Source organism: Candoia aspera, chromosome 1, assembly GCF_035149785.1.
Source record: "Candoia aspera isolate rCanAsp1 chromosome 1, rCanAsp1.hap2, whole genome shotgun sequence".
Taxonomy (NCBI): domain Eukaryota; kingdom Metazoa; phylum Chordata; class Lepidosauria; order Squamata; family Boidae; genus Candoia; species Candoia aspera.
Genome location: NC_086153.1, coordinates 182,975,847 through 183,002,992, shown reverse-complemented (window position 1 = coordinate 183,002,992; position 27,146 = coordinate 182,975,847). Strand labels below are relative to the sequence as shown.

The following is a 27,146-nucleotide window of genomic DNA, read 5'->3' as shown; positions in this document are numbered from 1 at the left end:
AGGTCGTAAGGCAGAGGTTGATGAGGTCTATTATCCTGGGTATTTCTATTTTGGTGTATTTGGCTAGGTCTGGTGTGTTGCACAAAACTGCAGCCATGGATTCTTTCGCTAGTGCTGGTCTATGGATGTGAAGAGAGCTGTAACATTGAATGATACCATGATCTCATCTTCTTCTATTTTTATGTTTTTGATTTTCTGGAGGCACTGTAGTGGGGAGTTGATTGAATGTTCACTCTCCTCTGTGAGGTGTCTGAGTTTCTTTGTAAGCTCTTTAGCTATGTTATATGTGGGAGGCCCTGGTAATGATACAATGGGCCGAAGTGGTATGCCTGGCTTGTGTATCTTGGGGCATCCGTAGAAACGTGGGAGGACGGGTCCACTGCTTTTCATCCACCTCTGTTCTTCTTGTGTAATTTGGCCTTTCTTGGTGAGGTTGTTGAGAATTCTTTTTACCTGGTTGTCCAGTTTCTGTATGGTATTGGTGTTCACTGGGATGTAAGTTTCTTTGTCCTCAAGTAATTATTTGGCCTTTTGTATATGCTGTGATCTGTCCATAATGACGATGGTGCGACCTTTGTCTGCTGGGAGGATGATGATGGTTTGGCCCATCTTTAGGTGTTTGAGGGCTGCTCTGTCCTCTGCTTTCAGCTGGTTCTGTTTCCACGTCCTTCTGATTTGCGGTATGATTGTCTGTCTTACATCCTCTTGGGTTTCTGTAGTGAGTCCTGTAGTTTTAAATGCCACTTCTAGAGCTGCGAAGAATTCTAATTTATTTGCATCTTCCGTGTTGTAGTTTAGGCCTCTCTGTAGGATATTGTGTTCTGCAGTGGATAGTGGGCGGCTGGACATGCTGACCACCCATTCTGGTTCTGGTGCCTCTTTGTTTCTGGAATTCAATTTAAGTAGTTTGGTTTGGAGTTTGGTTTTCCTTTTTTCGGCTTGTCTCAGTGATGTGGTCTTGATTGTAGTTGTCAGCATGTTGATGTGTTCAGAAGTCATAGTTTGTTCTAGTTGTTCTTTCAGGTTGTCTATGGTGTGTTGATATTTGTTTAATCTGAGATGGGCATCCATCATCATGGGCCATATCATTTTTCACCCACTTTGTTGCGCTATCTTCCATCTAGCTGTGCAGTTGATTGGAGGTTTGTATCTGACACTGGAGGGCAGGGTATTCTGTCACAGGCATTCATGCAGAAAGAACAGCTGTTCTTTGGTCAAAGTTTGCCTACCTGCAGCTTTCTCCCATTTGCGTGCTTTCTGGAGCGTTTGATGCCCATATGTGGTACCAATCAAAGCAAATTTATTGAGTGGCTTTGGATCCTTCTCTTTGAACTTAGTAACAAGAGTTATAGTCAAGTTAAAACGTTGTGATGGAGAACTATATATTCTATCAAGGAAAGGTAGATGGGATAAATTAAATATAATTTTATTCTATTATGTTTTAATTCATGTCACCTCTCCTTCAATGGAGATATGTGGATCAGCTTTTCCTAAATTGGTGCCTTCCAAATAGCTTGGATTAAAATGTATCTTCAAAGCTGATGGGTAGAAACCTGCAGCCCAAGACATCTGGAGGGCATTAGGTTTGGCAAGGCTGGTTGGGTTGAATTAAATTAAGGCATACAAAGCTTGTAGCCAACCACACTGCCATCCAAGTACTGGAGACTGCTAGATCCCCCAGTCCAAATTGCCTGTCCCAGACAAAGCAGAAATAGCTTTATTTAGGACTGACGTATATGGATTGTTCTTAGTCAGAGGATCACCATTGTGCAGGTTCCTTCCAAAGGCACTATGAAATATATAGGTGTAATGTGATACATTATAAGATTCTATTATTAATGTAACATGGCTTCTTTTTTTAAACAGGTATTACGTGATTGGCATTGAACTGGAAGCTTTCTATATGCTTTTTAAAACTCAGTGGTGGGGAGCCATCAATGAAATAATAAGCACCCTTAAACCAAAAAGGCTTCCATTAACTGATATTCAAGCAATGGAGCAATTCAAGAAAAGATTTGGCTACAAGAAAGCTATTAAATGTAAGGTATGTTTTTAAGGGTTTGAATATTCTACAGAACAAGTCTATGGAAAACCACATTTATATTCTTATTGCTGTGACAATTATTTCAAAGGAAATGTATTAATCGGCAAATCAAACTAATCTGTATTACTGTCCTTCAGACCCAACTTCTGTCCTCTTATTGTTTATCAGATGCTTTTCCTTACTGTTCCTTGACCTTCCTGTTTCTTACATTTCTGTTGGGTGGTTCATACAAGTACATCGCTTTTTTATTGGGACTGAATTGGCAACTGAACAAAGAGGATTTTGTTTGGAACGAAATCAGGTCATATACTACCATGTGACAATTATGGAGGTTAAATACAAAATGGAACAGGGCTTCTGCAGTTCAACAGCTGTGTAAAAGAAAAAAATCATCTACATCGTTTTGGTGCAAAACTATTAGATTTGCAAGAGCCCCATGCAGTTTTGCAAATGACCATCTGATAATTGGTTAATTTGTGGTATCTCATTCACACATTGCAATTTTCAAGCGATGACTGTGCGTTCTGGCTTCTTATTGTTTCATTTCCCAGCAATGTTATGCACTGGAGGGCCAAACTAGACAATGCTGAAGTGGTCTTTGAGTTGAAAGTCCTGGTTTTTAAAAACTTAATTAGCATCATTTGGGAAGTGAGGCAGATAATTAATAGATTTGTACATCTGCTGAAGGAGAATTCATTCCTTTCCTTCTGTGGTGTAATTCTAAGGGAAAACCTTCCAGTAACAGTACTGCTTATATTTGAAAAGAAAACTGATAGTGGTCAGTTTCATATTCAAAAAAGAGATTTTTCTCTAGGACTGGAAGGGGCAGGGGGGACCACTAGGAGAATTTCCTTCCACTTCTACCAAGATTCCTTCTTATCACTCCCTCCAGCTGCCATATACAGTTTATTGCTCCCTCTTCTCATTTTTTAGAATACAAACAAATTTCACCAGTTGATAAAGAACACATGAATCCACTTTTTAATATCAGGTCTGTAAATTTCTTTTCAGCTACATAGAATAATTCTCTTTGTTGAATCCCTGGCTCAGCAGAGCCAGCATTTTTCATTAAATGTCGAATTCCATATTTTTTTAATATAATTCAGCATCGCAATTACATCTTTAACCTCTATATTTCCCCCCAAGGTTATAGTATCATATGTAATGATTTGAAACCAAGAAGGAGCCATAACTGAAGGCACAAAGAGTGAGAGTGACCTTCACTGTTTTTGTTTCTTTGGTTTTAGAGCCTGTCTTTTGGCATGAGATCTGCTGCTGAAAGAGGACTAGCTGCCATCTTCCTTACCTTCTGCCGCAAGACCTCCATCAACAGTCTTGCTATTACGGATGACTGTGGTTATGCATACATCCATCATGCTGCTATTTACAACCGTGTGCCAATTATATGTCAGGTGGTTAAATCACATCTAACTATTAATCAAAGACGTTCCATGCCAGTTAGCCAAGGTAAGAAAATTAGATGCTGCCAATAACCTGCTAGTCCTTCCCACTTCTTTGCAACACTAAATTCTGAACTTGGAAACTGTGTAAAAAAGAAATCAATATGGATATTCTGCAAAGTATTTATTCCTCAGGATGTCATTCATTTTATTTTCCAAAACTTATGAGATTCTGTTTTGTTCTTTCTATAGGTTTCATAACTTATCGATGTGGGACTCACACTCAATATCTGTACTCAACGTCTTTTTTTTTTTGTCTTCCTAGCGTTTTTCCTGCATGTGCTGGGTCCACTTTTTTTTTCAGATCAACCGAATGTTGATCTGTTGGTTGCAACAAGAATTGACAGACTGGCTTGTCTCCCGAACCTGACATCGTGGGCTGAGAGAGAGTGATTGGCCCAAAATCACCCAGCCGGCTTTCATGCCTAAGTCTGGACTAGAACTCACAGTCTCCTGGTTCTAGCCTGGAGCCTTAAACACTAGACTAAACTGGCTCTTTATCTGTACTCAACATCTGTACTCAAAATTCTGTAGTCAATTAGGGTAATTTATCCAACTTAGCATGTTGATTTTCAGTTTTTATGCTACAAGCTAATTAAGCATCCAAGGCTTAATATGATTGTGCATCTTTCAAATATCCGTCTTCAGTGTTTGGGTTCACACATTATGCTTTGTCGGGATTTGTTAAACATAGTTTTTTGAGTAAACTATAGTTTCCTGGTTCACATACAAGGCTAAGCTATCAAGGTAAGGGCTAAGCCAAAACCAAAGCAAATTATGGTTTAGCTTAACATATGAATGAAGCCATTGTAAATCCGTCTTTTTTATATTGAGATTAAAACTGCAAGGCATACTTAATAGTATTTTTTTTAATCTATTCAATCATGTCCAATTCTCAGACACTGCCTGGACAAGTCCCTGCATTTTTCTTGGCAAGGCTTTTCAGAAATGGTTTGCCACTGCCTTCCTCCTAGGGCTGAGAGTGACCAGCCCAAGGTCACCAGGCAGACTAGAACTCACAGTAATTTAATCCTCACCTATTAAATCACCTGAAGATTGTCAACCCACAATTCTTACCTAATAATGAGTAGGCAATGTTCAGACTTTTATCTTTTTATGTGTGATAAATCTGTTATTTATTTTACATTGTTATATAATAAGATCTTTAAAGAAAATGGTCAGATAAAAATATAATAACAATGACAACAATATCAACATCAACAAAAAAATTTTTTTTTTCAGGAAAACGTTTCCAAAGACCAGAGGCAAAAGGTGGTAAGTTAAAAATATATTACCCTCTTTTTATATAAAATAAAGCTGTGCCAGCTCTCCATATCTTATAATCAATACTGTTTAGCAGTAGTGAGACAGAGGTAATAATATAAATCTTTGAATTAGTGGGAACATTCACATATGCAAAATCAACCTGTTATATGAAAAATTATTTCAAAAATCAGTTTTGCTCTAGAACCTGCTAGAGAAGCAAAATAATACAAAAGGAAGCTTACAGCATTTTGTGAAAGCCCTGAAAACTCGGAATAATTGAGATCATACACTATAATTTAGTATGTACATAATACTAAGCTATAATGTCATTTTGGCTAAGTGTAATGTGTCAGTGTAGCTTGTGTCATATTGGTACCTTACAAATTATAACTTTGACCTGAAAGTGAATCTTTATTTTCAGGAACACTTCCCTTAGAAAAGGATACCGGAGAAAGAAGTTGTGAGTTGTAAATAAATCCAGCATTATCTTCAAACCCATTAAGGATACTTCCAGACACATTTTTGTTTGTACTTGCCGTATTTCAAATACTGACTTTTTAACAAGGGATAGTGGCAATTATCTCCCATTTGCAATTTTCCCTTGTTCTCTTGCAGTTTCTTCCATTTGTGGAAGAGTGTGTTAAGAGGAGAATCATGGAATATCAGCACAAGGCCTTCTCCTAAGTAGCAGTATCTGCCCTTTGCCCTACATATGGGTAGTGATTCCCACCCTCCTGCCCTACACACACACTGCAACATCATCTTCTCCAGTTCCACAAATGGAAGTGAGAAGTAATCCAACTCAAAAAAGAGGGATGACTTCTAAGTTAAAAAAAAATCATACAATTACAACTTGATAATAAGGTGATTTATGCTTTTGAATTGCATAAAAAGTTGTCATGACTATCACCCCCTGAAAGTAAGTAAGGTAAGTTAGTTGCACTAGATCTGTTTTGGTAGTTTCTTGCTATGCCATATGATTGCCTTTTCTATTCTTGTGTGTGTGTGTTTTATCCATTGAATCGTGTCCAATTCTTGGAGACTGCCTGGACAAGTCCCTGCAGTTTTCTTGGCAAACTTTCTCAGAAGTGGTTTGCCATTGCCTCCTTCCTAGGGCTGAGAGCCTGTGACGGGCCCAAGGTCACCCAGCTGGGTTTGTGCCTACGGTGGGACTAGAACTCTCGGTCTCCCAGTTTCTAGCCTCATGCCTTAACCACTACACCATACTGGCTCTCATACATATATTCATATACATACACACACACAAACACAGATACTTGAGCAAATTCATAATCATGTCAAGAAAAACTGAAGAAAGATAAAATTTTATTTGGACTCACATACTGTACAGGAGAGATCATTGGTTCCCTCCCTCCCTGTTTTTAGAAACCCTGAGTACAATCCAGACAAAATTAAGCACTATCGATCCAAGTCCATTTATTTCAAAGGAAAGGATTTAAGCGTGTTCCTAGCTCTCCCTTTAAAATACTGTACTGTATAAGGACTGAATGTACTTAATTTTAACAATGATGTTATGCTGGTACATAATAAGGTGCTACTCGTCCATTCATTTTTAACTACACGATATAGGGCCCTGATGCATACATATGAATTTCTGTATTTCCAAATTATACATGTAAGAATAAGATAAAATGGATGAAGGAAGCTGAAGCCCCAGAGCTGCAACAACTCCTAATGCAGCTATAGAGCTTCTTTTTTATGGGATGCAAGGTAAAAATCATTAAATGTATTTCATGTATTCAAATTCACTCTCTTCAATTAACATATTTTAAATAGATTGAAATCAAAATTCATTTTCAACCTGTTCCCACTCCATGCTTTGTTCTGGTCCCACCATCTGCCAATTTTTGTGAGTGTAATCCCTATTTTGCCACTGGAGCCCTCAACCTAAAAAAAGTTGCACAACTCTGCCATAAAGTATTCTTACACTTTTGCAAGACTGTAAAAACACTTACATCAGTTATAAATTTACAAATGTGTATCACTTATAAGTTTATAATATTTATATTCAGCCCACCATTCACAGGAAGTTCCTTTTTGTTGTTTTGTTTTCAGTTATCAAATGCTGGAATGCAGCTCATTTCATGCTTATCTTCAAATATTGCTTTTCTAATGTCAAGAGCTGCAGTTAGCAATAATAACACATACAGTTTGGGAAATAAAACTTTAATATTAATTAAGCAAAAAGTATGGAGAACAAAGCACAGATACATAACTAGCACATAGTTTGGTCTAGTGGTTAAGGTGCTGGGCTAGAAACCAGGAGTCTGTGAGTTCTAGTTCCGCCTTAGGCATGAAAGCCGGCTGGGTGACCTTGGGCCAGTCCCTCTCTCTCAGCCCAACTCACCTCACAGGGTGGTTGTTGTGGAGAAAATAGAAGGAGGAAGGAGTATTGGGTATGTTTGCCACCTTGAGTTATTTATAAAAATAATAAAGGCAGGATAACAATTAAATAAATAAACAAATAAACAAATAACCATTCTACTATGTAGAGCTTTTACTTTAATACCTCAAGGCCTGTGTCACTCACTCCTCTTGCATCTTGTTGTCTATCAGCTTTGGGACCCACAGCTTTGCATCTAGCAGCCCAGTGTGGTTCCCTTGAAGCGCTTCATTTCCTTCTGGCTTTAAGAGCAGATTACCAAATACCTGATGATCGAGGATGGTTGCCAATCCATTTTGCTGCCTATTATGACAATGTGGCCTGTATCACAGTTCTCTACCGAAAAGACTCAGAGATGATAGAGGCTGAAACTCTATCTATGTGAGTAAGCAGAAGGTGGTGTCCAGGGAGAATTGAATGTTGGGGGGAAGCCCAGAGACAGGTTGCTGGGTTGGTTTAGGGAGCTGGTAGGGTTGAGAATGAAGAAGGAATGGGTGGTTGGAGTGATGGTGGTGGTGATGGTGGAAACAAGTTCTGATGGAAAGCTCTGGATTGCTGTGAAGCCAGAAGGAGGTCAGAGTGGGAAGACCTGTTGTGCATAGTTGGATGGTGGGTGTCAGCTGCTAGCTGCACTGAGTTGGCTGTGGAGTGGAGCTTCAGTGGAAAAGAAGCCTGAATGGAGGCTTGGGGAGAGTGTGAATTGCAAGAATTTGGGCACTGGAGATACATCAACCTAAGCCATGATGGTAAGAAGTCTGGGCAGATGGAGTGAGGTCAAGTCAATGGACACATACAGTATGTTATCAGGCTACACCCTGTGGCTACCCATGCATGTATCTTCTGTGCTAGCACCTATATCTTTATCAAACAAGGTCACTTCAGAGGATTTATGTTAATTTACCAGCACCTGTGATTGCCTGTTGACCTGCCTGCCTAATTGCTAGATCTGGAGCCCACTCTGGACTGGACTGAGGCCTTTGAATAGAAATGGAATTGTGCCAGTGGTTGGCTAGCAGTGGGGAAGTGGATTGTATGGGGATGTAGGATGCGTTATTGTGTAACCCACAATAGCCAGGCATTATCAGCCCTGCAAGGTAGACTAGACTAAGAAACCAATGCCATATACGTAGTTCAAGACTACTTTTATTGTAAAGCTATAGTAACAAAACTTTGTAAGTCCGAATTTGCTTCCCTGCTCCTTCACTTTATCTTTGTGTGGACTAGGGAGGGGCCTGTCTGAGACATATTCTCAAGTTATTTTCTTGGAACGGGTTCAGATCCCTTTTATCCTACCACCGCCTTGGTAGTGGCTTTTCCTCCTGTCCTTCAAGACCATTCCCTATTCCCTCTATAGGCATGCCTAGTGATACTGAGTGCTCAAGATCAGGAGTAGCTTTGGGGGCACTGTAGTCTGATGTTGGTATTGGGGGAGTAGTTAGCTGTGAGGTGGAATGTGAGGTAGGAGGGGTCTCATGACCTGGGAAGGAAAGGGCAGGGTTTGGGGAGGAGTTGAGATAGAGCAGGAAAGACAGCTGGCAATAACATCAGGGTGGTGTTGGGCAGAGGGAGATATGGCAGGAATCTGAGGCTGGGCTGACCACGAGGAAGGCAATGTTGGTGTCTAAGACCAATTCCCCCCTTTTGGACCCCAGTTTTCACCACTGATACTAGGTCACTGGATCCTCAGTGGCCTTGGTCAAGCAATGTCACCTGTTGGGACCCAGAAGATATGCCTCATGGTGCCTGCCCTCTGGAACAGCATTCCCCCAGAGATTTGATGGCCCTGAACCTGCTTTCATTTAAACATTCCTTCATGACCTGGCTTCTCCCCAGGCTCTGGGCTACTGTGGGATGCAGGCCCCTGTCTGAAGGATTTTATAGGTTTTTAGTATATGTTGTTCTACCAGTATGACCATCTTTCTTTTTTTGTTTGTTTTGTTATTCCATACTTTTCTGCATGCCTCCCAGAGTGGATGATGAGTTGGGTAGTCTTAGAAGTATGAATTACAAACAAAGTATAATTAACCTTCCAATACTCCCCCTCTCCCTTAATCTGTTACACACACACATACACCCCAGGTATCTCAGGGCTGGGAGCTGTAGTCCAAGATGCCTGTATGAGAGGATTATCAAGTGGTAGGAGGCTGCTCCATCGTATCAAGGACCACGTGTCCAACAGGATCCCAATGCTCTTTTAACGAAAATACAACCATCATGTCTGTAGCATGCAAAGGGGGCTTCTGTGCAGACTGAATGCACAGAATGGAAAGTAAACAGAAGTTTCTGCTGGAAGCAGTGGAGTAAATTCAGACTCAGAAAACATTAGTCCTGAGTGGAAGGCCAGGCCCATATGGTTTATACCATGACTGACAAATCGAAATGCTTTAGCTTGCCAGCCAGCAGAAGAGTTCCTAAGATCATTGTTAGAAGTAGAGCTGTAGCTCGGTAATGGATGCCAAATTCAACCCAGGATCCCCAGGCCAGAACACAACTGGGAAAAACTGTTGCCTGAAACCCAGAGGCTGGTTCTTAGATAGCATAGAAAATATAGATGCCTCCTTTAATGTCTGCTAGATTCCTTGCCCACTTTTTACTATACACACACCCACATACACACACCATACACACACACACATATACACATACATACATATGCACACGCAGATGCGCACCCGTGCGCACACACGGAAAGCTGGCATGTTGCAAAACAAAGTGCCTGCCTCCGCAGCCTTCTTCAATAGGAATATGTATGCAATTTTCCAGAGCATTCAGAACCCAGAAAGCTGCTTTACCCTGAGCTCAAGTATTTGGGACCTTTGAAACTTTGAGGACATGTGTCCACTCTCCAAGATAGATCAGACTAGCAATCCAATATCACGTAGGTCAGTACTACTTTTATTGTAAAGCTATAGAAACAGAATTTTGTAAGAAAGGTGTTTGCCTGGGCCAGACTTCACGTTTTGCCTCTTGATGCTAGAGGATATAGTCACATTCCCCTGCAAGATGGCCTGTGCCTTGGTTGGGTGGAAGCAGCTGAGTCAATTTCCCATGTCTTACTGTGTGCAAATTTTATCTAGCTTGGCACCTTGATTTAATAAACTCTAGGAAGATCAGATGAAGAGAATGCAATATTTTTATTAGAACAGAAATAGAGACAGAATTTTTTTTTACAAAGAACATGAAATTCTGCTCAATTGCTAGTTCTGTAAGATTAGCAGTTTAGCTCTGATCGCTTAACGTAGATGAGACTTGCCCTTGAGTCTTGGTATAGTTTTTATAGTTAACCACAAAGTTGGATCTCATTTGATAGTTAGTCTCAGTGATCTCATTAGAGCTGACTTATCAATATAGAAATATGCAATGTAAGTTTAATTTGTTTACTTAGGCTTCCATTAAGTTTATTAAGTACATGAAATAAAACCACTGTATTTCTTTAGTTTTGGTTTGGTTTGTTTCATATCACAGTGTTTTGTTCTTTTTCTATCAATAGATATCATTCCACACCACTTTTGCTTGCAGCTGTATCTGGAGCACTAGATACCATTGAGTATTTGTTTTCTCTTAATGCCAACTGGCTAAAAACAGATGGTGGAGGAAATAACATAATTCATCTGGCCGTGCTGAACTTCCACACAGAAGTTTTAAAGTATCTAATTGAGCTAAATAATCCTGATCTCCCAGTTTGGGAAACTCTTGTTGGTAAGTTCTGTATACACTAATAAAATGATTCTGATTAAATCACAGCAAACTTTTGGGCTGGGATTAGGTAGTACATAATCTATATGCCAGATTCATGTTCCCCTTCTCTGGGATGACTTCAGCTCTCTTTTGGTGACAACATGGGGGTGATGTGATAAAAGCCATTCTGTGGAGATGCTACAGCAGCTGGTGAGAGATTCCTACTCAACAAAGATAATGTTGCAGAGGACTTAGCCCTAATGCCAGATTGCCCCGTTGTCAATACAAGCCAACAACCATTTTTGCATAGCAAGAATAGACAATGTCATCCTGTACTCATGTCTTACCCATCACAAAAGCAGCCTCTGTTTTCCGCTGTTCTTTCAAAGTACTGTTTTTTGCACTTTGGCTACTTTGCAGTGGTAGGAACATCTCCTTAACTCAGTCAGTGGATGCCATGGTCTCTGATGCCATGGTCTTCTAGAGCCCCATTTAAGAAAAGTGCTGAAATACTTGCTTCTAAAAGCACTTCTAATACTTGCCTTGCCTATAGAAGATTGCTGATTTGAAACCTACCAAGAACATGTTTGGGTTTCTTTCATATTTTTCTTTCCCTGAGCTATTTTTCCACTGGGTTCCTTCCCACCTCTTTTTAATAACCTGACTAGCACACTGCTCATCATTTCTCCAGTCAACTGAGGTAAAAATGCTTTGCCCTAGCTTCCAAATCAGGTGCACTAATGGAGCACCATTCTTAAAGGTAGCTCTAGAAGATGTTACAGACTAGCAAGGCAGCAAGAACTGTTTTAAAAAAAATTAAAGCTTGTTGTCAGCATGCATATATGTGCATTTTAAAGTTTTAACTTTGTTGTGTGTATATGTATGTGTATATGTATGTATATGTACACATTCATACATACATGCACATATATATAAAAAAGTGTGTTTGTGTGTGTCTGTGTGTCTGTGTCCGTATCTGTATCCAGTAAGACCTCTCTACAGGAAGGAAAGCAATTGGTCATTGATGTTTCCAGAAAGGAAAGGCAGGAGAACACAGCAGCAGAGGAATTGTCCAATGGGAGGACCTGTAGTTTGCTGACCCAACTGAATTCTTTGCAAGCTGTTGCCAGATTGGGCAGAATTTTCTTAAAATGGCTTAGAGTCAAGCCAACAGGAGCCATAGGGCAGGAGTACCTTAAGGGTGCAGTGCAGATAGACCAAACAAGGAATCCTGGATGACCATTTGGTGGCAGCATGGGACTGTAACAGTATCAAATAAGATAGGGGTTCTCAAAGTTTTTGATGCCATGACCCCTAAAATTATAAATATGTTTGTGCGACCCTCACAAACAAACAAACCTAATGGGCTTTGGATTGGGCAAGAAATAATCTATCACTTTTAACATGAAAAAGAATTTGTATATCAAATAAAATGACTACAGAACCTTCCAACTGTATAAAATCAAACCTTTCATTTGGAAATAAACAATAAACCAACCAAACTTAAAACCTTATTTTTGGTGGAAATTATGAACTTCCTTACTTTTTCAAAACTCCAAAAATCTGGGTATTATTTTTGATACAGCCACCCTTGCTTCTGGTTCCCTATTGATTTTGGATCAATATTTCCTCTTATTTCTGGAAAACCTTGACTGTCCTGCTGGCTTATTCAAGGCAGAGCAGAAGTGAATACTGACGACGCTCCTTGGGTGCACATGCCATGAGGCTTGCAACCCAAAGCTATAGTACAACCTGTCAAGATTTACTCCAGGCTTTGCTTGAATAAGCTGGCTGCTGCTTGGTCCAGCTAGAGCAGAAGCAAGTTTTTATGGTGATGCTGCTTTGTGTGCAGAGCCCCCCAAAATATGTGAATCCCTTCCTCAGATTTGCCTATAATCCAGCCCACAGTGTAATAAGAGAATCACAATCCTTTTATTCACCATTAATTTTCCTGTTAGACTACAAAGAGAATGAACATTGTAAACTGGAATTAAGGCAAATGCATGTATTTTGCCACCTTTAGTACAATCACCTTTAGTGTTACTTATTAATAATGTTAATAAATGTTAACAGATTATTTTTCAAAATTCTTAACAGGTATGCTGAATTGTGAATCCTATAATAGGAAAAAAATGGCAATACAGTGTTTAGAAGTACTTTGTCTTGCCAAAGATCATTACTGGAAGTGTATATTGCAGGCAGGTGAGATATCATGTATACCATAGGTTTATATTTGTCAGGTTTTTTGCTACAAGTTCTCTTAAGATAATGAACATAAGTGAAAGAGATCAGGCCAGTTCCTCTGTCTTCTAGTTTACTGTTTACCTGCAGCCTAACAGTCTATCTTCCTGAGATAGCTGGCATGGCATTTTGCTACCTAAGATTCTTGTCCTAGGGCATTTTAATGTCCATGCTGAGATTCCCTAGTGGCTCAGGATTTAATGTTCTCCATTATGACCAAGGATCCATAACCATGCATGAAACAGGGCATGTTAGATTTGGTGTTTTGTTTGAATGAAACTGGTGATATGACATACAGTAGGGGAGCTTCATGTGACTCTATTATCATCTTCCTAGACTCTTTGCAGGAATGGGGGGTGGAGGTGGGAGGAGGGTTAGTTAAAATGACTTACGTACAATGATGGTTTCCTGAGTGGAAATGATTTCCACTTTGTTTCCCAGTGATATGGATGAAGTTCTCCCTGATTGGTAGAATATGGAGATGGACCAGATAGTTGTCACCATTTCTATTAAATGCTATCTTCCCACTTGCAAAGCCAGATCAGTTCTTTAAATCACCAGAGTGCTGCAAGCAATGAAGCAGCTAGAACACAAATAGAGGCATTTTGGAGACAACTCAGACTGAGCAAAGATTGAGGGCCATTTCAAAGCTTACTCCATGGCAGTGGAGGCATCCTGTCCACATACAATAGGCTAGCATTCCTTTTCTATATTGTTCAGCATCTCTTTCACCAAGTTGTTAGATTTGGGGAGCTGGAATAATCAGTTGCTCATTGTGAAAAATTCACATAATTTTTCATAGATTCTTCATGGATAAAATCAGTGAGATCTGCTTCAACCTGGACTCCAGTTCTGAACAGTACAGGTCATATGGATGTAGCCATGGCAACCCTTTTCTGTTATTTTGGATGTTTTAAGCTCATTACTGTTAGGATGTGGGGAGAGATGAAGTCTATGAATAGAAGCCTTGTCCCCACCCCACCCCCAACTGATTAAATCAGCCCAAACTGATCTGGCCCCATGGTTAAGGGGAGTGTTCCCCTGCCTAAAGGAAACATTTCTAAACCTTTATGAAAAGAAATGCTTTACCTGGGAAAACTAGCCTCGAGCATTTCATTTCTAGAAAAGTTAAAGGAAAAGGTTTCACTTAAACATACTGATTATTTGATCCATTTCAGCTGGGCTTTCTCTCTGAGAATCACTTTGATGAACTCTGATGGAAGCAGGATGTAGGGAGTCCAGCTCTTCTTGTTCCCCTGGAGCCTTTGGTGGCTTTTGGTAGCCCTGACATAAAGCTTGCCAATAAAACAAATTTATGTTAGGGAAAAGTCTGTACAAACATTCACAAATATTTGTGAAAATAATTTAGAAAACCACCTACTTGGGACAATTATCTGAAAAATTGTACCTTATGCAAAGTTTAAAACAAAAATGCACATATTTCAAGAAATGTGTATCAAGATACATACATATGTTAATTCAACCAACTGGAGGGGCATGGATAAATAAAAGGAAAGGGGAAGTTACTGAGAAAATATTGCTTACTACTTTATCATGTCCTTTCCCATGGCAAAGGCATAAAAGGCTTTTTGTCTTGTTGGTTCAGCAGCAAGGAAGGAAACAGCAAGCAAAGCTAGAGGGCCTGCATATTCTGTGCGGTTTGCTTGTCTACATAAGTTTATATAATGGCCGTCTAAGCCATTTTATGGCCTCAAGCAGAGCCAATCAACATCCCATCACCACTGGAGCTGGGGTTCCTGAAAGATGTGCTGTAACATTCAGGCATCCAGTTTTGCTGACCACTGTCCATATATACAGACTGCATCCCATAGAACTAGTCATCCCCACTTAAGGTCCTACTGCACTTTTTTGTTTTTCTCGGTTGCTCAGGAGTTCTTGTCAAATGCATTCATCTTCACTCTCTGCTTTAGTCATCTAAAGAAGTCAGAAACTTGGAAGGATTCACAGCAGTTGCATTTGTGCAAGCCTCTGTAACTGGTCAGTTGTTTTTGTCCTTGGTGGCAGGTACTATCCCCTCATTAATCAGCTTGTTGAAGAGCAAAGACATCAAACTGGAGTGCATCACCCTGGGAGTGCTGAGTAACATCTCCACCCATGACTCAATTGCCCGAGCCTTTGTAGACGCTGGAGGCCTTTCCGTGTTAATTAAGCTCTTGGCTACGGATGAACCTGAACTGCTGTCTCGTTGTGCAGTAATTTTATATGATATTGCCCAGCTGGATAATAATCAAGTCATCATTGCTGAACTGGTAAATCTAGCCCAGGAAAAATTGCTCTCTTTTGTGGCTACCCTTCTTTAATAAATTAATTAGAATAGTAAGAAGATGGACATGCTTTTCCACGGTAGGCAGGCACCTTTGATTGCCTGTGACATTTTTCAGCCTTGTTTGATTTTTACAAGTATTTTTACAAGTAGAGTCTTGTCTGAATGGATTTGGCCACTTTTGAGTCCCGCTTGCACATACAATTGTGGCTCTGTTGTTGTTGTTGTTGTTGTTGGCTGGGTTTGAGAAATCAGGAACAGGCCTGTTGAATGTAACTCTTCCTCTCTGCACTAGTCTCTGAAATGAATTTCTGCCCCAAGATTAATGATAGCTGAACTGCATTTTGAACTAATTTTAATTGGGGTTAAGGTTAATCCTAATCCTAATTGTGGTTAAGGTTAGGATTCTGCTTGACCTAGGATGTGAAATTTTTAAGTCACACCTTTAGACTAAACAAAAACACTGATTAACCTTAAAAGAAAGTAGTCATGATGCTGAGGAGCTGAAGGAGGAAAGAAGTATCTTCAGAGTTAGAAGCATTCAGTCTTGAAGGGTGGTTTCTGTTATGTAAACCATGCTCAATAGAAAAGTTGACATATTGAGTTGAATCTAGAGTTTTGATTATGCTAGAGTTCTGTTAGAACATTTCTGCTGGTGGAGAAAGGGAAATTAATTATCACTGATTTTCCCCCTTCCTTTCATCCCACTGAGCCATCAAGGCTCAGCAAGATACCCCAAACCCTAACTCCCCCGCGCACCCCCCCCCCCATATTCCAGGAGATACCAAAAACTATGAAGAAAGGGGAAAAAAATGGGAAAGATTGCTTTCACCCTCTTCAGCCAGTGAAAAAGCTTTACTGGATCAAAAGACTCACCGTAACAATGGAGCTTTTTGTAGGGTGCAGCCCATTGTATTGTTGGGTTCTTAATTAATCCTACTATTTTTGCCTATGTCCCTTACATTTTTTTTTAAATGTAGGGTGGAATTCCTGCTCTGATCAATCTGTTGCAGCATCACTTACAAGATCTGCTTGTGAATGTAATAAACTGTATCCGAGTGATGTGCATGAATAATAAAGACAATCAGTTAAAAGTGAAAGAAATTATGGGGATTAAACAACTTGTCCAGTTCTTAAGTTCAGATTCAGGTAAAAACAAAAATAGCAAAATTAGATAATAGGTTTTAAGTGATTGACTTGGCTTACTGATTACTTAACTTTCTGGAGCATTTTATTTCTGGTGTGATAGGAATTGCAGGGGAAGACATCCATTTCACCAGTAGTATCTCTTCTCTAATAGACAGAAACAGTTAGATCCAACAATAGACTGAAGACCTCGAAGTCTCAGTACCAAGGAGAGTAGATACATTTACTAGGAATCTTTCCCCTTCCCATTCCTGGTTCTATCATTTATTTGTACTGTATATCCCCTTAAGTAGGCTGACCATATTTCCTTGAGACAAAAATGGGACTTTGGGATGGCAAAATGGGATGGGGTTAAACTTATGTAATATTCCGTATTCACGAAAAAGACAATAAAAATGTTATCGACAGTAAGCTGGGAAGGTGCAGGAGGGGGAGGTGTGGCAATGGTTGGGTCCGGAGAGGCAGGTGCAGGGGTGGCGTTGGGCGGAGAGGTTGCAGGAGGGCTGTGAGCTGGGACGGGAGGAGAGGAACGAGGCAGCAGGAGGCTGGAGAAGGGGAGGGCTGAGGGCAGCCATGAACTGGGAAGAGAGGACAGGAATGGAGGAGTCTAGTGAACGGTTGTCCCTGACAACCTGTTCCTCTCTGGTGCGCCCTTTTATTTTATTTTCTTCCCACCACTTTGGCCTAAGAGCCAATTGGCTTCTTTTCTACTGGTCGTGCTTTTCCGACTGTCTTCCACTGCACTGATTGGCGGCAGCGACGCTTCCTCTTGCTCACCGCCAATCAGCTGTTCCTCCTGTTCCCGCTCTGGGTTTCCCACTGGATTGAGAACTACTGCCAATGGGTAAGTCAGCCTCCTTTTCAATTTCAATTTCAATTTTTTCCCGCTTTTCCCAATAACGGCTCCAACATTTTTTAAAAAATGGGACAAAATTGACATTTATAATAAAACAACGGGACGGTCAGGAAATGTTAAAAAAATGGGACTGTCCCATTCAAAACGGGACATATGGTCAGCCTACCATTAAGGGATATCTGTCTTTTACAAGTTTAAGAAAACTGATTTTAATATTTTGAAGGAAAAAAATGTAACATCATTATCTAAATACAGCAACAAATCCTTTGACAGGATCCTAGTATAATTATTAAGTTAGGAAATAGATATAGTAAAGAACAAGATAAGAGGATATACATTAACATTTTAAAATCCAACATCTACACTTTATACCCCTTACTGACACACATACATACATATATATGGGTGTGTATATTTATTTATTTTATTTATTTCTGAGAATATTTTCATTTTTCCATGAATATTGAAAACATATGCTCCTGACACATCAATACCATATAAAGAGGATAAAGTGCTATAACTTCTTGTCATAAACTGAGAAGATTAGATGAGGGGCATACAGTAAATGATTATTTCAGAACTATACATAATAGTGATTACCTTTTAGGGATTCATTGATGATTTTGAGATGATTGCTGTTCAATTTATTATTGAACAGGGAGGTAAATTATCATTCAGAAAAAAATCTTTAATCTGTAAATTGTCATTATTACTATAAGTAATGGGAATCATTAAAAAGAATGAAGCTGATTCTACATGTATCTGGCTTTTATTATTGTATTTTTTTTTCTACTTAAAGATATCCTAGTGGCAGTGGCATCAGCAGTAATTGCAGAAATTTGTCGTGGGAATATGGAAATGCAGAATGCCATTGTGGAGGCAAATGTCATTGAACCTCTAGTTGCGGTTCTCAGAGGAAGGAAAATCAGTGTCCAGGTGAAAGGAGCAATGGCAATTGAGGCACTCTGCGAACGGAACACTTTTATCCAGATGAGATTTCTATCTAAATCTGTGACCAAGTTCCTTCTGAAGCTCCTGAAGGCAAGTGTTTTATTTTTCTTAGTGTGTTGTCTTACCCAAGTTATTGTATAAGGGATGATGGTGATGGTGATGGTGATGGTGATGATGGTGATGGGCATCAAGTCATTGTCAACTCTTAGAGACCACAAAGCTAGATTTTCCCCATGATGATGATATGTCCCTGTCAAGGATTAGGTGAAGAAACTACGCTGAGCCAGTAACGAAGCTTTAGTCTTTGTTGTTTCTACCATATAAACAGAATCTTGCCAAACTGAGCAAAACCAGCAGGCTCCAGGGGGAAAAACTCCAGAACTCTAAGACAGGTCCTGCCTGACCTTCTTGACTGGGCACCCAAGGTCTTCCACACTGTGAGTGCATTTTTCCCCCTGGAAGGAGCCCCCTCCTTCCTCGCCTGCAATGTCCATAACCATCCCTAACCTGGTCCTTCAGCTTTCCCAAGGGTGCACTCATTGCCACTGTAACTGAGTGCATCCACCCTGCTGCTGCTGATCCTCCTCTTCCCTTTCCTTCCCCCTTTCCCAGCATTAGAGCTGGGTCTTTGCATAAAGGGTCCAAAGTAGGATAATTTGAGACTGGTCATTTGTGCCTCAAATGAGAACTCTGGATTGGTTTGTTTGATTGTCCATTGGCTTGTTTTCTTAGCTGTCCACAGTATTCTCAGGAGTCTTCTCCAACACCAAAGTTCAAAAGCATCCACACTCTTCCTATATAGTAGACACTGTATGCTTGTGCTTGTAAGCTTTCATGCATAGCACTCTTGTTTTGGTCCAACTTCCAGGCCTTTCACTTGAAGGTGAAAGAACAAGGGGCTGCAACCCTCTGGGCCCTAGCAGGGCAAACCCTGAAGCAGCAGAAATTCATGGCAGAACAGATTGGATACAATTTAATTATAGATATGCTTCTATCTCCCTCTGATAAAATGCAGTGTGTTGGTAAGTCATTGTTTGTTACATTTCCGCAACAACAAACAGATTTTTAAAAAAGCTCACATCGGAGTTCAAAAAAGTCTTAAACGTATCTGTTACTTTTGTTGTTCTGGAAGGAGGAGAAGCCGTCATAGCTCTTAGCAAGGACAGTGAACTTCACCAGAACCAAATATGCGAAGGGAATGGGATCGCCCCTTTGGTCCGGCTGCTAAGAAGTGGACGGATAGTAGAAGGGACCCTCCTCAGTGTCATCAAAGCCTTAGGCACAATGTGTGTCGGTCTGTAGTTTCTTTTTTGTTGCCCCCAGAGTATAACAGAATGTTAAAGCTTTTGAGTAAGAACCATGGAAGGGTCTAGGAAAGAGTATTCTTAATATTATACAGCACTGGACAGATTTGAGGGCTATAGCAGTCCATTTCCCCCTATAACAGCAACCCTCCTCACAAAACAGAGGCCTTAGCAAAACAGTTGTACTCCTAGGTCTGCACAGTTTGTTAACACACAAGGCCAAATATAGCCCAGTCAGGATTTAGTTCACTCTTTTTCCAAACTTCCTGGTACAAGGTTTTGGGGCTATATTTGGCTTGGGGGGTTAACAAAAAAAGCAAGTCTAAAGAAGTCTTCACAAGAGATGGTATGAAATTACTGCTAGCAATTTACATTCAGTCCCATTTTTGTGGAAGTTCTTATCCAAGAATTGACCTTAATACACTCATTTCCAGCAATGTCTTCAGAAAATACAACATTGCTTTATATCAGATTAGTGAGTCCATATAACCTTGTACCCCAGAACTATCTACAGTACTCTGGATGATGCTTTCCAGGATGTCAGCTGCAGGACTCTCCCTTAGTCTGCTCCCTGACTTTTTTTTTTAAGCCAGAGATACCACCAGGGTATAATAAGGAAACCAGAATAATACTGGCTTTGTGGGGTAAAAGCAGCGCAACTGATAGTAATGTCAAACTAAAACCAGTAGCAAAAATAATGGTAAGATCTACACATACTAAAATGTTTTTTAATGCCTGGGAATTTAAAAATCTCTTCATTCAGCAGTGTAAAACATTATAAGTAATCCTAATTCTACTTCCCACAAGATTATGTTTCCTAATTTGGGGAGTTGTTAGATTTTATTTATTTATTTATTTGTGTGCCTTCAAGTCAGTGTTGACTCCTGGTGACTGCCTGGACAAGTCCCTGCAGATTTCTTGGCAAGAGTTCAGAAGTGGTTTGCCACTGCCTTCTTCCTAGGGCTGAAGGAGAATGACTGGCCCAAGGTCTCCCAGCCGGCTTTGTGCCTAAGGCAGGACTAGAACTCTCGGTCTCCCAGTTTCTAGCCTGGTGCCTTAACTGCTACACCAAACTGGGTGTTATATATTGTTTATGGTTGGACAGAAAAGCACGCCTGATTTCTGGATGCAAACTCTGCTAGCCCTTGCTTCATGAGGACTTTCCTTTGACTTGAGCTACAGCTTGGAGCATATGCTTACTTAAAAGCAAAGAACAGTTACAGGCTCATGTTTTGCTTGTACTAACCTTCCATTTTTTTTCCTCCTTTTCTTATTTGTATGGATCTTTTGTACTGGTGTCTTTGCCTGACCTCAAACTTGTAGGTGAAGCTAATATAAGCAATCCAGTCAGTCAAGAGAATGTAGTGGATGAAGGGGCCTTGCCAATACTTGTTCATTTACTTAAAACTCATCCATCCCTTCAGATAAAGGTGGGTTTTAAGCATTTGTCTTACAGATCTAAACTACAGGTAGTCCATGTTTAGCGACTGCCTCAGACAGCGACCATTCGCAGTTACAACAGTGATGAAAAAGTAACTTTACAACCAGTCCTCACATTTACAACCTTTGCAGGTCTGTAATGCAAAGGAAAGCTGGAGTAAAATCATAAGCATAGTTGCAATTTTAGTGACCGCTTCGCATAATGACCAATTTGCCAGTTCCAATTGTGGTCACTAAAGGAGGACTACCTGTATTTCTTGAGTGGCTTTGATAGTTCCACTTCACTGAATAATATAAAAGAAAATACATTTACAGAATGCTGAAGACTCAAGCTGCTGATAAATGGCCTACCACATTAGATAATTGGAACTTCATTCTTAAGAAATTGTATTTAATTTTGCCATAATATCAGAATTAATAGTAATGATGGAATAATATATTAATATTATTATTTACAACCACTAGTTAACTTCTTAGTAGCAGGAATGGATAGTCATTATATCATAATGACACAATGACATAATGACATAAAGACACAGAAAGGGAGACGGTGTCTCACCGAAGTAGCTATCCTTGAAAGCCTAGGATAGATAAAGAGCATGATCAGTCCTGGCCTAGTGGGCCCTCTACTTCACCTCAGCAGTGGAGTCACAAATCACATTTGCACATGTATACATATATAGAGAGAAGGAGTGTTAAAGAATAGTAGATCCTGTGATTTTTCCTAAGATATTAGAAGTATTCAGTGAGGTGCATTCGTTATTTGCACATATAACAAACATTGCTACAATATACCTGTGCATTTTCTATGCATGCACACTTTGTTACTTAGAACTGTTTGCATGACGCTTAAGATAAACAGAACAGGGGAAAACCCACAGATTTGGGGATTTGGAAAGAAGAAAGTACTCATAGAAAGATTTTTGCCTTTAGTTTTAAGTTGTATAATATTCTTCATGCCTATACAGCATAATTCCTTCTGTTCTTTTCTTATAAAACTTAATGATACAAAAAGTTGGGGAAAAAATCTAGAGGTCAGTCTCTGTCAAGGTACCATATCTGGGCTGTAAAACTCCAGACAACCATTAAACATCAGCAAAGAGATACAACAATTTTTATTTTATTTTATTTTTGCTGCGGTCTACAAATAATCTAGACATTTGCAACTGAGATCTAGTAGCACTAATTTTGGAGAGAGAAAGGATCTTTCCTTCCCTGAAGGTAGATTTCCTGAAGCCATAACAAGTTGTGGGATTCTTTTCACTCCTCATAAGGTATTATAAACTGATTTTTAATTTTTCGCATTCTAATTAATCTTTAGGTTGAAGTTGCATTTTCCTTGGCTTGTATTGTTTTAAAGAATGGCAATCTGCAGACTATCTTACAAGAGCAAGAAGGTTTTTGTTATTCGGATGTCCTTAAGCTTCTTTATGCACGAGATAAGGTAATGACTCCAGTAAAATACATAGTACTCCAAATATAAAATCATGTATTAAATGTGGAGTCTTTGGCATCTTGGGCTGTGGGTACATTTGGAATTTTGAGGGTGGAAAAAAATGGTTGGACTTAGCTCAGACCACAAAACACCCACTTTTAGTTATGATGAAGGACAGAACTGGCCTTAATCACACTAGTAGATGACGTTCTGTGGGAAAGGGACAGAGGGAATAGGACTCTACTTTTTGGATCTCTCATCAATTTTTGATGTCATTGGCCACAGTATCCTTTTGAATCATCTCCATGAGATGCCTTTCAAGACACTCTTCTACTGTGATGCTACTCGTACTTGCAGAGACATTTTCAAAGAATGGCAGGGCCTTGGCATCCTGGCAGTTGTCCTGTGGGATGCCAAAAGGCACTAACTTATCGAAACGAATATTTGAAGCTCAGGGTTGAACTGTGGAATCCTTGGTGCTCTCTGAGCCTTGTTGTTTCCTTGCAGACGTTTCATTGCCAGGCTAGGCAACATGCCTAGCCTCGCAATGAAACGTCTGCAAGAAAACAACAAGGCTCAGAGAGCACCAAGGACTCCACAAGGCACTAACTTATCTGACTGTTTTAATATCTATATGATGCTGAAGTGGCCATCAGGAGCTTGGGATGAGATGCCATCAGTATGCTGATGACACCCAGCTTTACTTATTCAAAACATCTGACAACCAGTGTCTGAATGCAATGATGAGTTGGGTGTGAGCCAATAAAATGAGGCTGAATTCTCACAAGATAGAGATCTTGTGGGTAAGGGTTCTCAGATACAGGAGTAGGGAAGCCTACCTGTTTTAAATAAGGTGACACTCACTCAAAAGAAACGGGTACATAGTTTAGGCATGCTGCTAGAGTCATTATCATTAGAGATTTAAGAGACCTCTGTGGGTAGGAACACCTTGTACTATCTTTAGTTGGCTTATCAGCTATGCTCTTTCCTGGACAAGGGCAATTGAACTGTTGCTGCCCATGTGCATGTTTCAATAACTGTAATGCACTCCGCAGGGGACTATCCTTAGATATAGACCTGGAAATTGTAGCTGTTGTAGAATGCATTGGCCAAGTTGCTAATGAGGTACTAGGCCATACACATATTACATATGTGCTGATTGCTGAAGTACCTGCACTGGCTACCAATTAGCTATCAAGCAGCTTTAAAGAAGTTTTGGTATTTTAATATAAAATCCAGTGCAACTTGGGATCAAGATATCTCACAGGACACATTCCCCATTCTAAGTCTGCATCATCATTAAGCTCATCCAAGGAATCCTATTGCTGGTGACATGAATTGTGGATTGTCATCTTGCAAACCACTCCCAGAGAAGCCTTTTCAGTGGTAAACTTGTTTTCTGAATGTCCTTTCCCTATATCCAGTATGAAAGGATACCTACTATTTCAGCATTTGGGCACCTTTCTCAAACTCATCTTTTAATCCATGTCTTTTTTGCATAAATTGTATGAATGGTTCTTTTAGGAACTTAAGTCTGGGACCTCCTTCTAGTCCATCCTGCAGCAGAGGCCCATGTTCTTTGACTCGTCCTTTCAGATTGCTCAGTCCCTCCTGTACTGCTATCAGTATCCAGTAAAGTCAGCAAGGTCACTATTGTAGAAGTGGGTGACCCTTCTGAGGATCACTTTTCATACACCAAGACACAACTTCACATTATAGATTCCATTACCTTCTTTGTCCTCTTCCTTCTCCTCAGATGCTGTGAATTCAGGCATCAGTCATTTGCTGTCCTCTGAAATAGTATGAAATGGATTGTGAAGGAGGTCACGGGAGCCACCAATAGCTCATGCCTTTCAATCTCTCTCTGGAGTATTTGTGGGGTCACTTTCCTCTCTTTTTTCATTTGGGCTGAGTACATCTAGTGAACAGGCTGTAGTGGTTGGGATTTGCTGTTATGCAAGCATCTATAATATGGAGGTGAAACAGTGACCAGCAAATGCATTGCCCTGTTTATGAGGCTCTTGATGGAAATTGGTAACCATCTTCTTGACACCAAGCTGCTCCTGTTTGTCTCTTGGGTTACTGATGGTAGTGATAGATATCAGAATGCCCGGCCAACTCTGGGATCTCCTAAATAAACTTGGGATTGATCGGTGATTGCTTCGTTCTTGCCTTGGGTTTCTCTTAAGAGATGGCCACAGGGGAATTAATGTTTTTTCCTTGATGTGGCCTTGGAGGACACTGTGATGATGGCCCTTCTATTTCAGAAAGATCCTACTGACAACTTCATATTCTGGGACTATGTCCCTACACTACAGCAAAAAAAAAAAAGGTGATTGTAGTAGGACATGCTTTTTGAAGTATTCCTGCTATCCTGTTGTCCATGGTAACCTCCTTTAATGGCTTATTCAGCCTGATCACCTGTCTTTGTACTGTTGGAAGGTGAAGCTTAAGTTGTTTGCATTCATTTTTTTCAGTGATATAGGTCATTATGGTATGCTTTTTCATATTTTTCCAAGTTACCTGTTGCCTTTTTTCACTGGTGAGCAGTTTGAGAAGACAAGTAGTGTCTGCAGTATCCTATGTTTTATCTCATATCTTCTGAAACATAGATTCTTGCTTGTATTGGATATGGACTGGAAAGAGAAGGTGCCCAGATTGGACAGCATGTTCTGTGAGTATTGGCGATGAGAATGGATGCATTAGTTTTCCCCCATGATCTAGTGCTTATTTACATTTGAATGTGGACTGGGGCATACTGGTATTAAGACTGAGTTTTTCATAGGATCTGGGTTGTCTTTACACTCTGGTACTGGTGATATTGTGGTGTGCCTGTGAGACTTCTATATAGTGGGAAAGGCCTGGCACAACTCCTATTGTGTGTTTGCCACCTTGTGTGAATGAGGATGATTTCATTATCGCTCTGGCAATAGACGGTAAGATGGCTGGATATCCTCCTTGTCTGTACGGGCACCCTCTAGGTATTAAAACAGGTGATGGCTATGACTGACATTGTTGAGATAATCTGTCCTAGAGAAGCGTTGCGTCCTCTGGCATCTTTCCTAGAGGGGTACCTGAGTTGCTTTATGTCATAGCTAAATCTCTAATTGAAATATTGTTGTTTGTGTACATTTGAAAACCTAGAGGAGTGTGTGTGTGTGTCCATCTATTCAGAACTTGGATATGAGAAGTCCAGTGATGGTTTTATGTCACTGGAGTAAATACTGGCTGGCACTGTAGATCCCTCCCCAATGAATGAGATCTTCGCTTCTTTGAGTTTGTATCTATTTTATTCTTATTTATTGGTTGTCTATATTGTAACTTATATTTTTTATGGTTTTAATTGCTGATTTTATTGTAAACCACCCAGAGTCCCCCTTTTTGGGGGAGATGGGCGGTGATGGAAATTCAAAAAATAAATAAATAAAATAAATAGCTGTAAGTGTTTGCAGGAAGGGATGGCTTGTTTGGGTCTTGCACTCAATCAGCAATTGGAAAATATATTTGGTGAATAAAGGCTAGCTGGATAAAAGCTATTAGATCTGGGATGCAAACCTGTAAGTACTTAAGGTAAGCAAAAAAAGATTTTGCTCTTTATTTCTCCAGTTAATTATATTCTTTTTTTTTTGCCTCCCATCATTTCCTATTATATCTTGTAATTCTGAAGACAGGAATGCCAAATTACTTATGCTGTCCTGAGTGTCTTTCCAGATGAAGAATGGAATATCAAAACTTTAAATGAATAGTATAAAAAGGAAATTAACTCCTTCTAACCCCCCTGGAATGAAAAGTATATATGGTGGATTGGTTTGTTTGAAATACCTCAGTATCTAAATGTGAACAACTTTTACATGTTAACTATTTTCTTATTGTTTTAAGGATATCTGTTTACGAGCGGGATATGCTATAGCAATTTTTGCTTACAATAATCCTACCCAGCAGGTACTGATTTTAGAGGCTGGACCAATATCAATACATGTATTTGAATCTTTTCTGGTCTCAGATGTAGAGACAGATAGAGCAATGGCTGCCTTTCAGGTACAAAACTAGGTACTATGTGGATAGTTCATTCTGAATTATTTCTGCACAATTATGAATAAGCAATTTTTAAGAATGGAGTTTACCATGAAGAACTTGTATGTATGTATGTATGTATGTATGTATGTATGTATTTTATTAAATTTATATCACCGCCCATCTCCCCCAATGGGGGACTCTGGGCGGTTTACAATAAATAGCATTAAAACATAGCCACATAAAAATTATATTAAAATATGCATAAAAACAAACGTAAAATCCAAGTGGAGATGGATCACTAAGCGGTGCTATGGCGCCAGCCATCCCCAGGTGGAGCTATCACTCTCCCCCTCCCAAGCAAGGTGGCAGAACCAGGTCTTAAGTTTCTTCCAGAAGTCCAAGAGTGAGGAAATCTGTCTCAGCTCCGGGGGCAAGATGTTCCAAAGGGTGGGCGCCACTGCAGAGAAGGCTCACCTCCTGGACCCCACTAGATGAAATTCCTTTGCTGATGGGGTCCGTAGCATGCCCTCCCTGCCTGACCGGGTGGGACAGGTCGATGAAATGGGGATGAGACGGTCCCTCAGGTACCCTGGTCCCATGCCATGTAGGGCTTTAAAGGT

General features: G+C 40.0%; 1 protein-coding gene across 1 annotated transcript in view; it reads left to right on the top strand.

Annotated features, from left to right (window-relative positions):
* ANKAR (ankyrin and armadillo repeat containing) overlaps positions 1-27,146 on the top strand; it is a 52,334-nt gene that overhangs the window by 8,518 nt on the left and 16,670 nt on the right. The window contains exons 5-17 of the mRNA XM_063318072.1: positions 1,867-2,044; positions 3,292-3,511; positions 7,348-7,555; positions 10,665-10,873; positions 12,950-13,054; positions 15,119-15,363; positions 16,358-16,526; positions 18,179-18,420; positions 19,199-19,352; positions 19,463-19,624; positions 20,958-21,064; positions 22,396-22,518; positions 26,389-26,547. Coding sequence (XP_063174142.1) covers positions 1,867-2,044; positions 3,292-3,511; positions 7,348-7,555; positions 10,665-10,873; positions 12,950-13,054; positions 15,119-15,363; positions 16,358-16,526; positions 18,179-18,420; positions 19,199-19,352; positions 19,463-19,624; positions 20,958-21,064; positions 22,396-22,518; positions 26,389-26,547 — 2,281 coding nt within the window. The remainder of the gene's footprint in view (positions 1-1,866; positions 2,045-3,291; positions 3,512-7,347; positions 7,556-10,664; positions 10,874-12,949; positions 13,055-15,118; positions 15,364-16,357; positions 16,527-18,178; positions 18,421-19,198; positions 19,353-19,462; positions 19,625-20,957; positions 21,065-22,395; positions 22,519-26,388; positions 26,548-27,146) is intronic.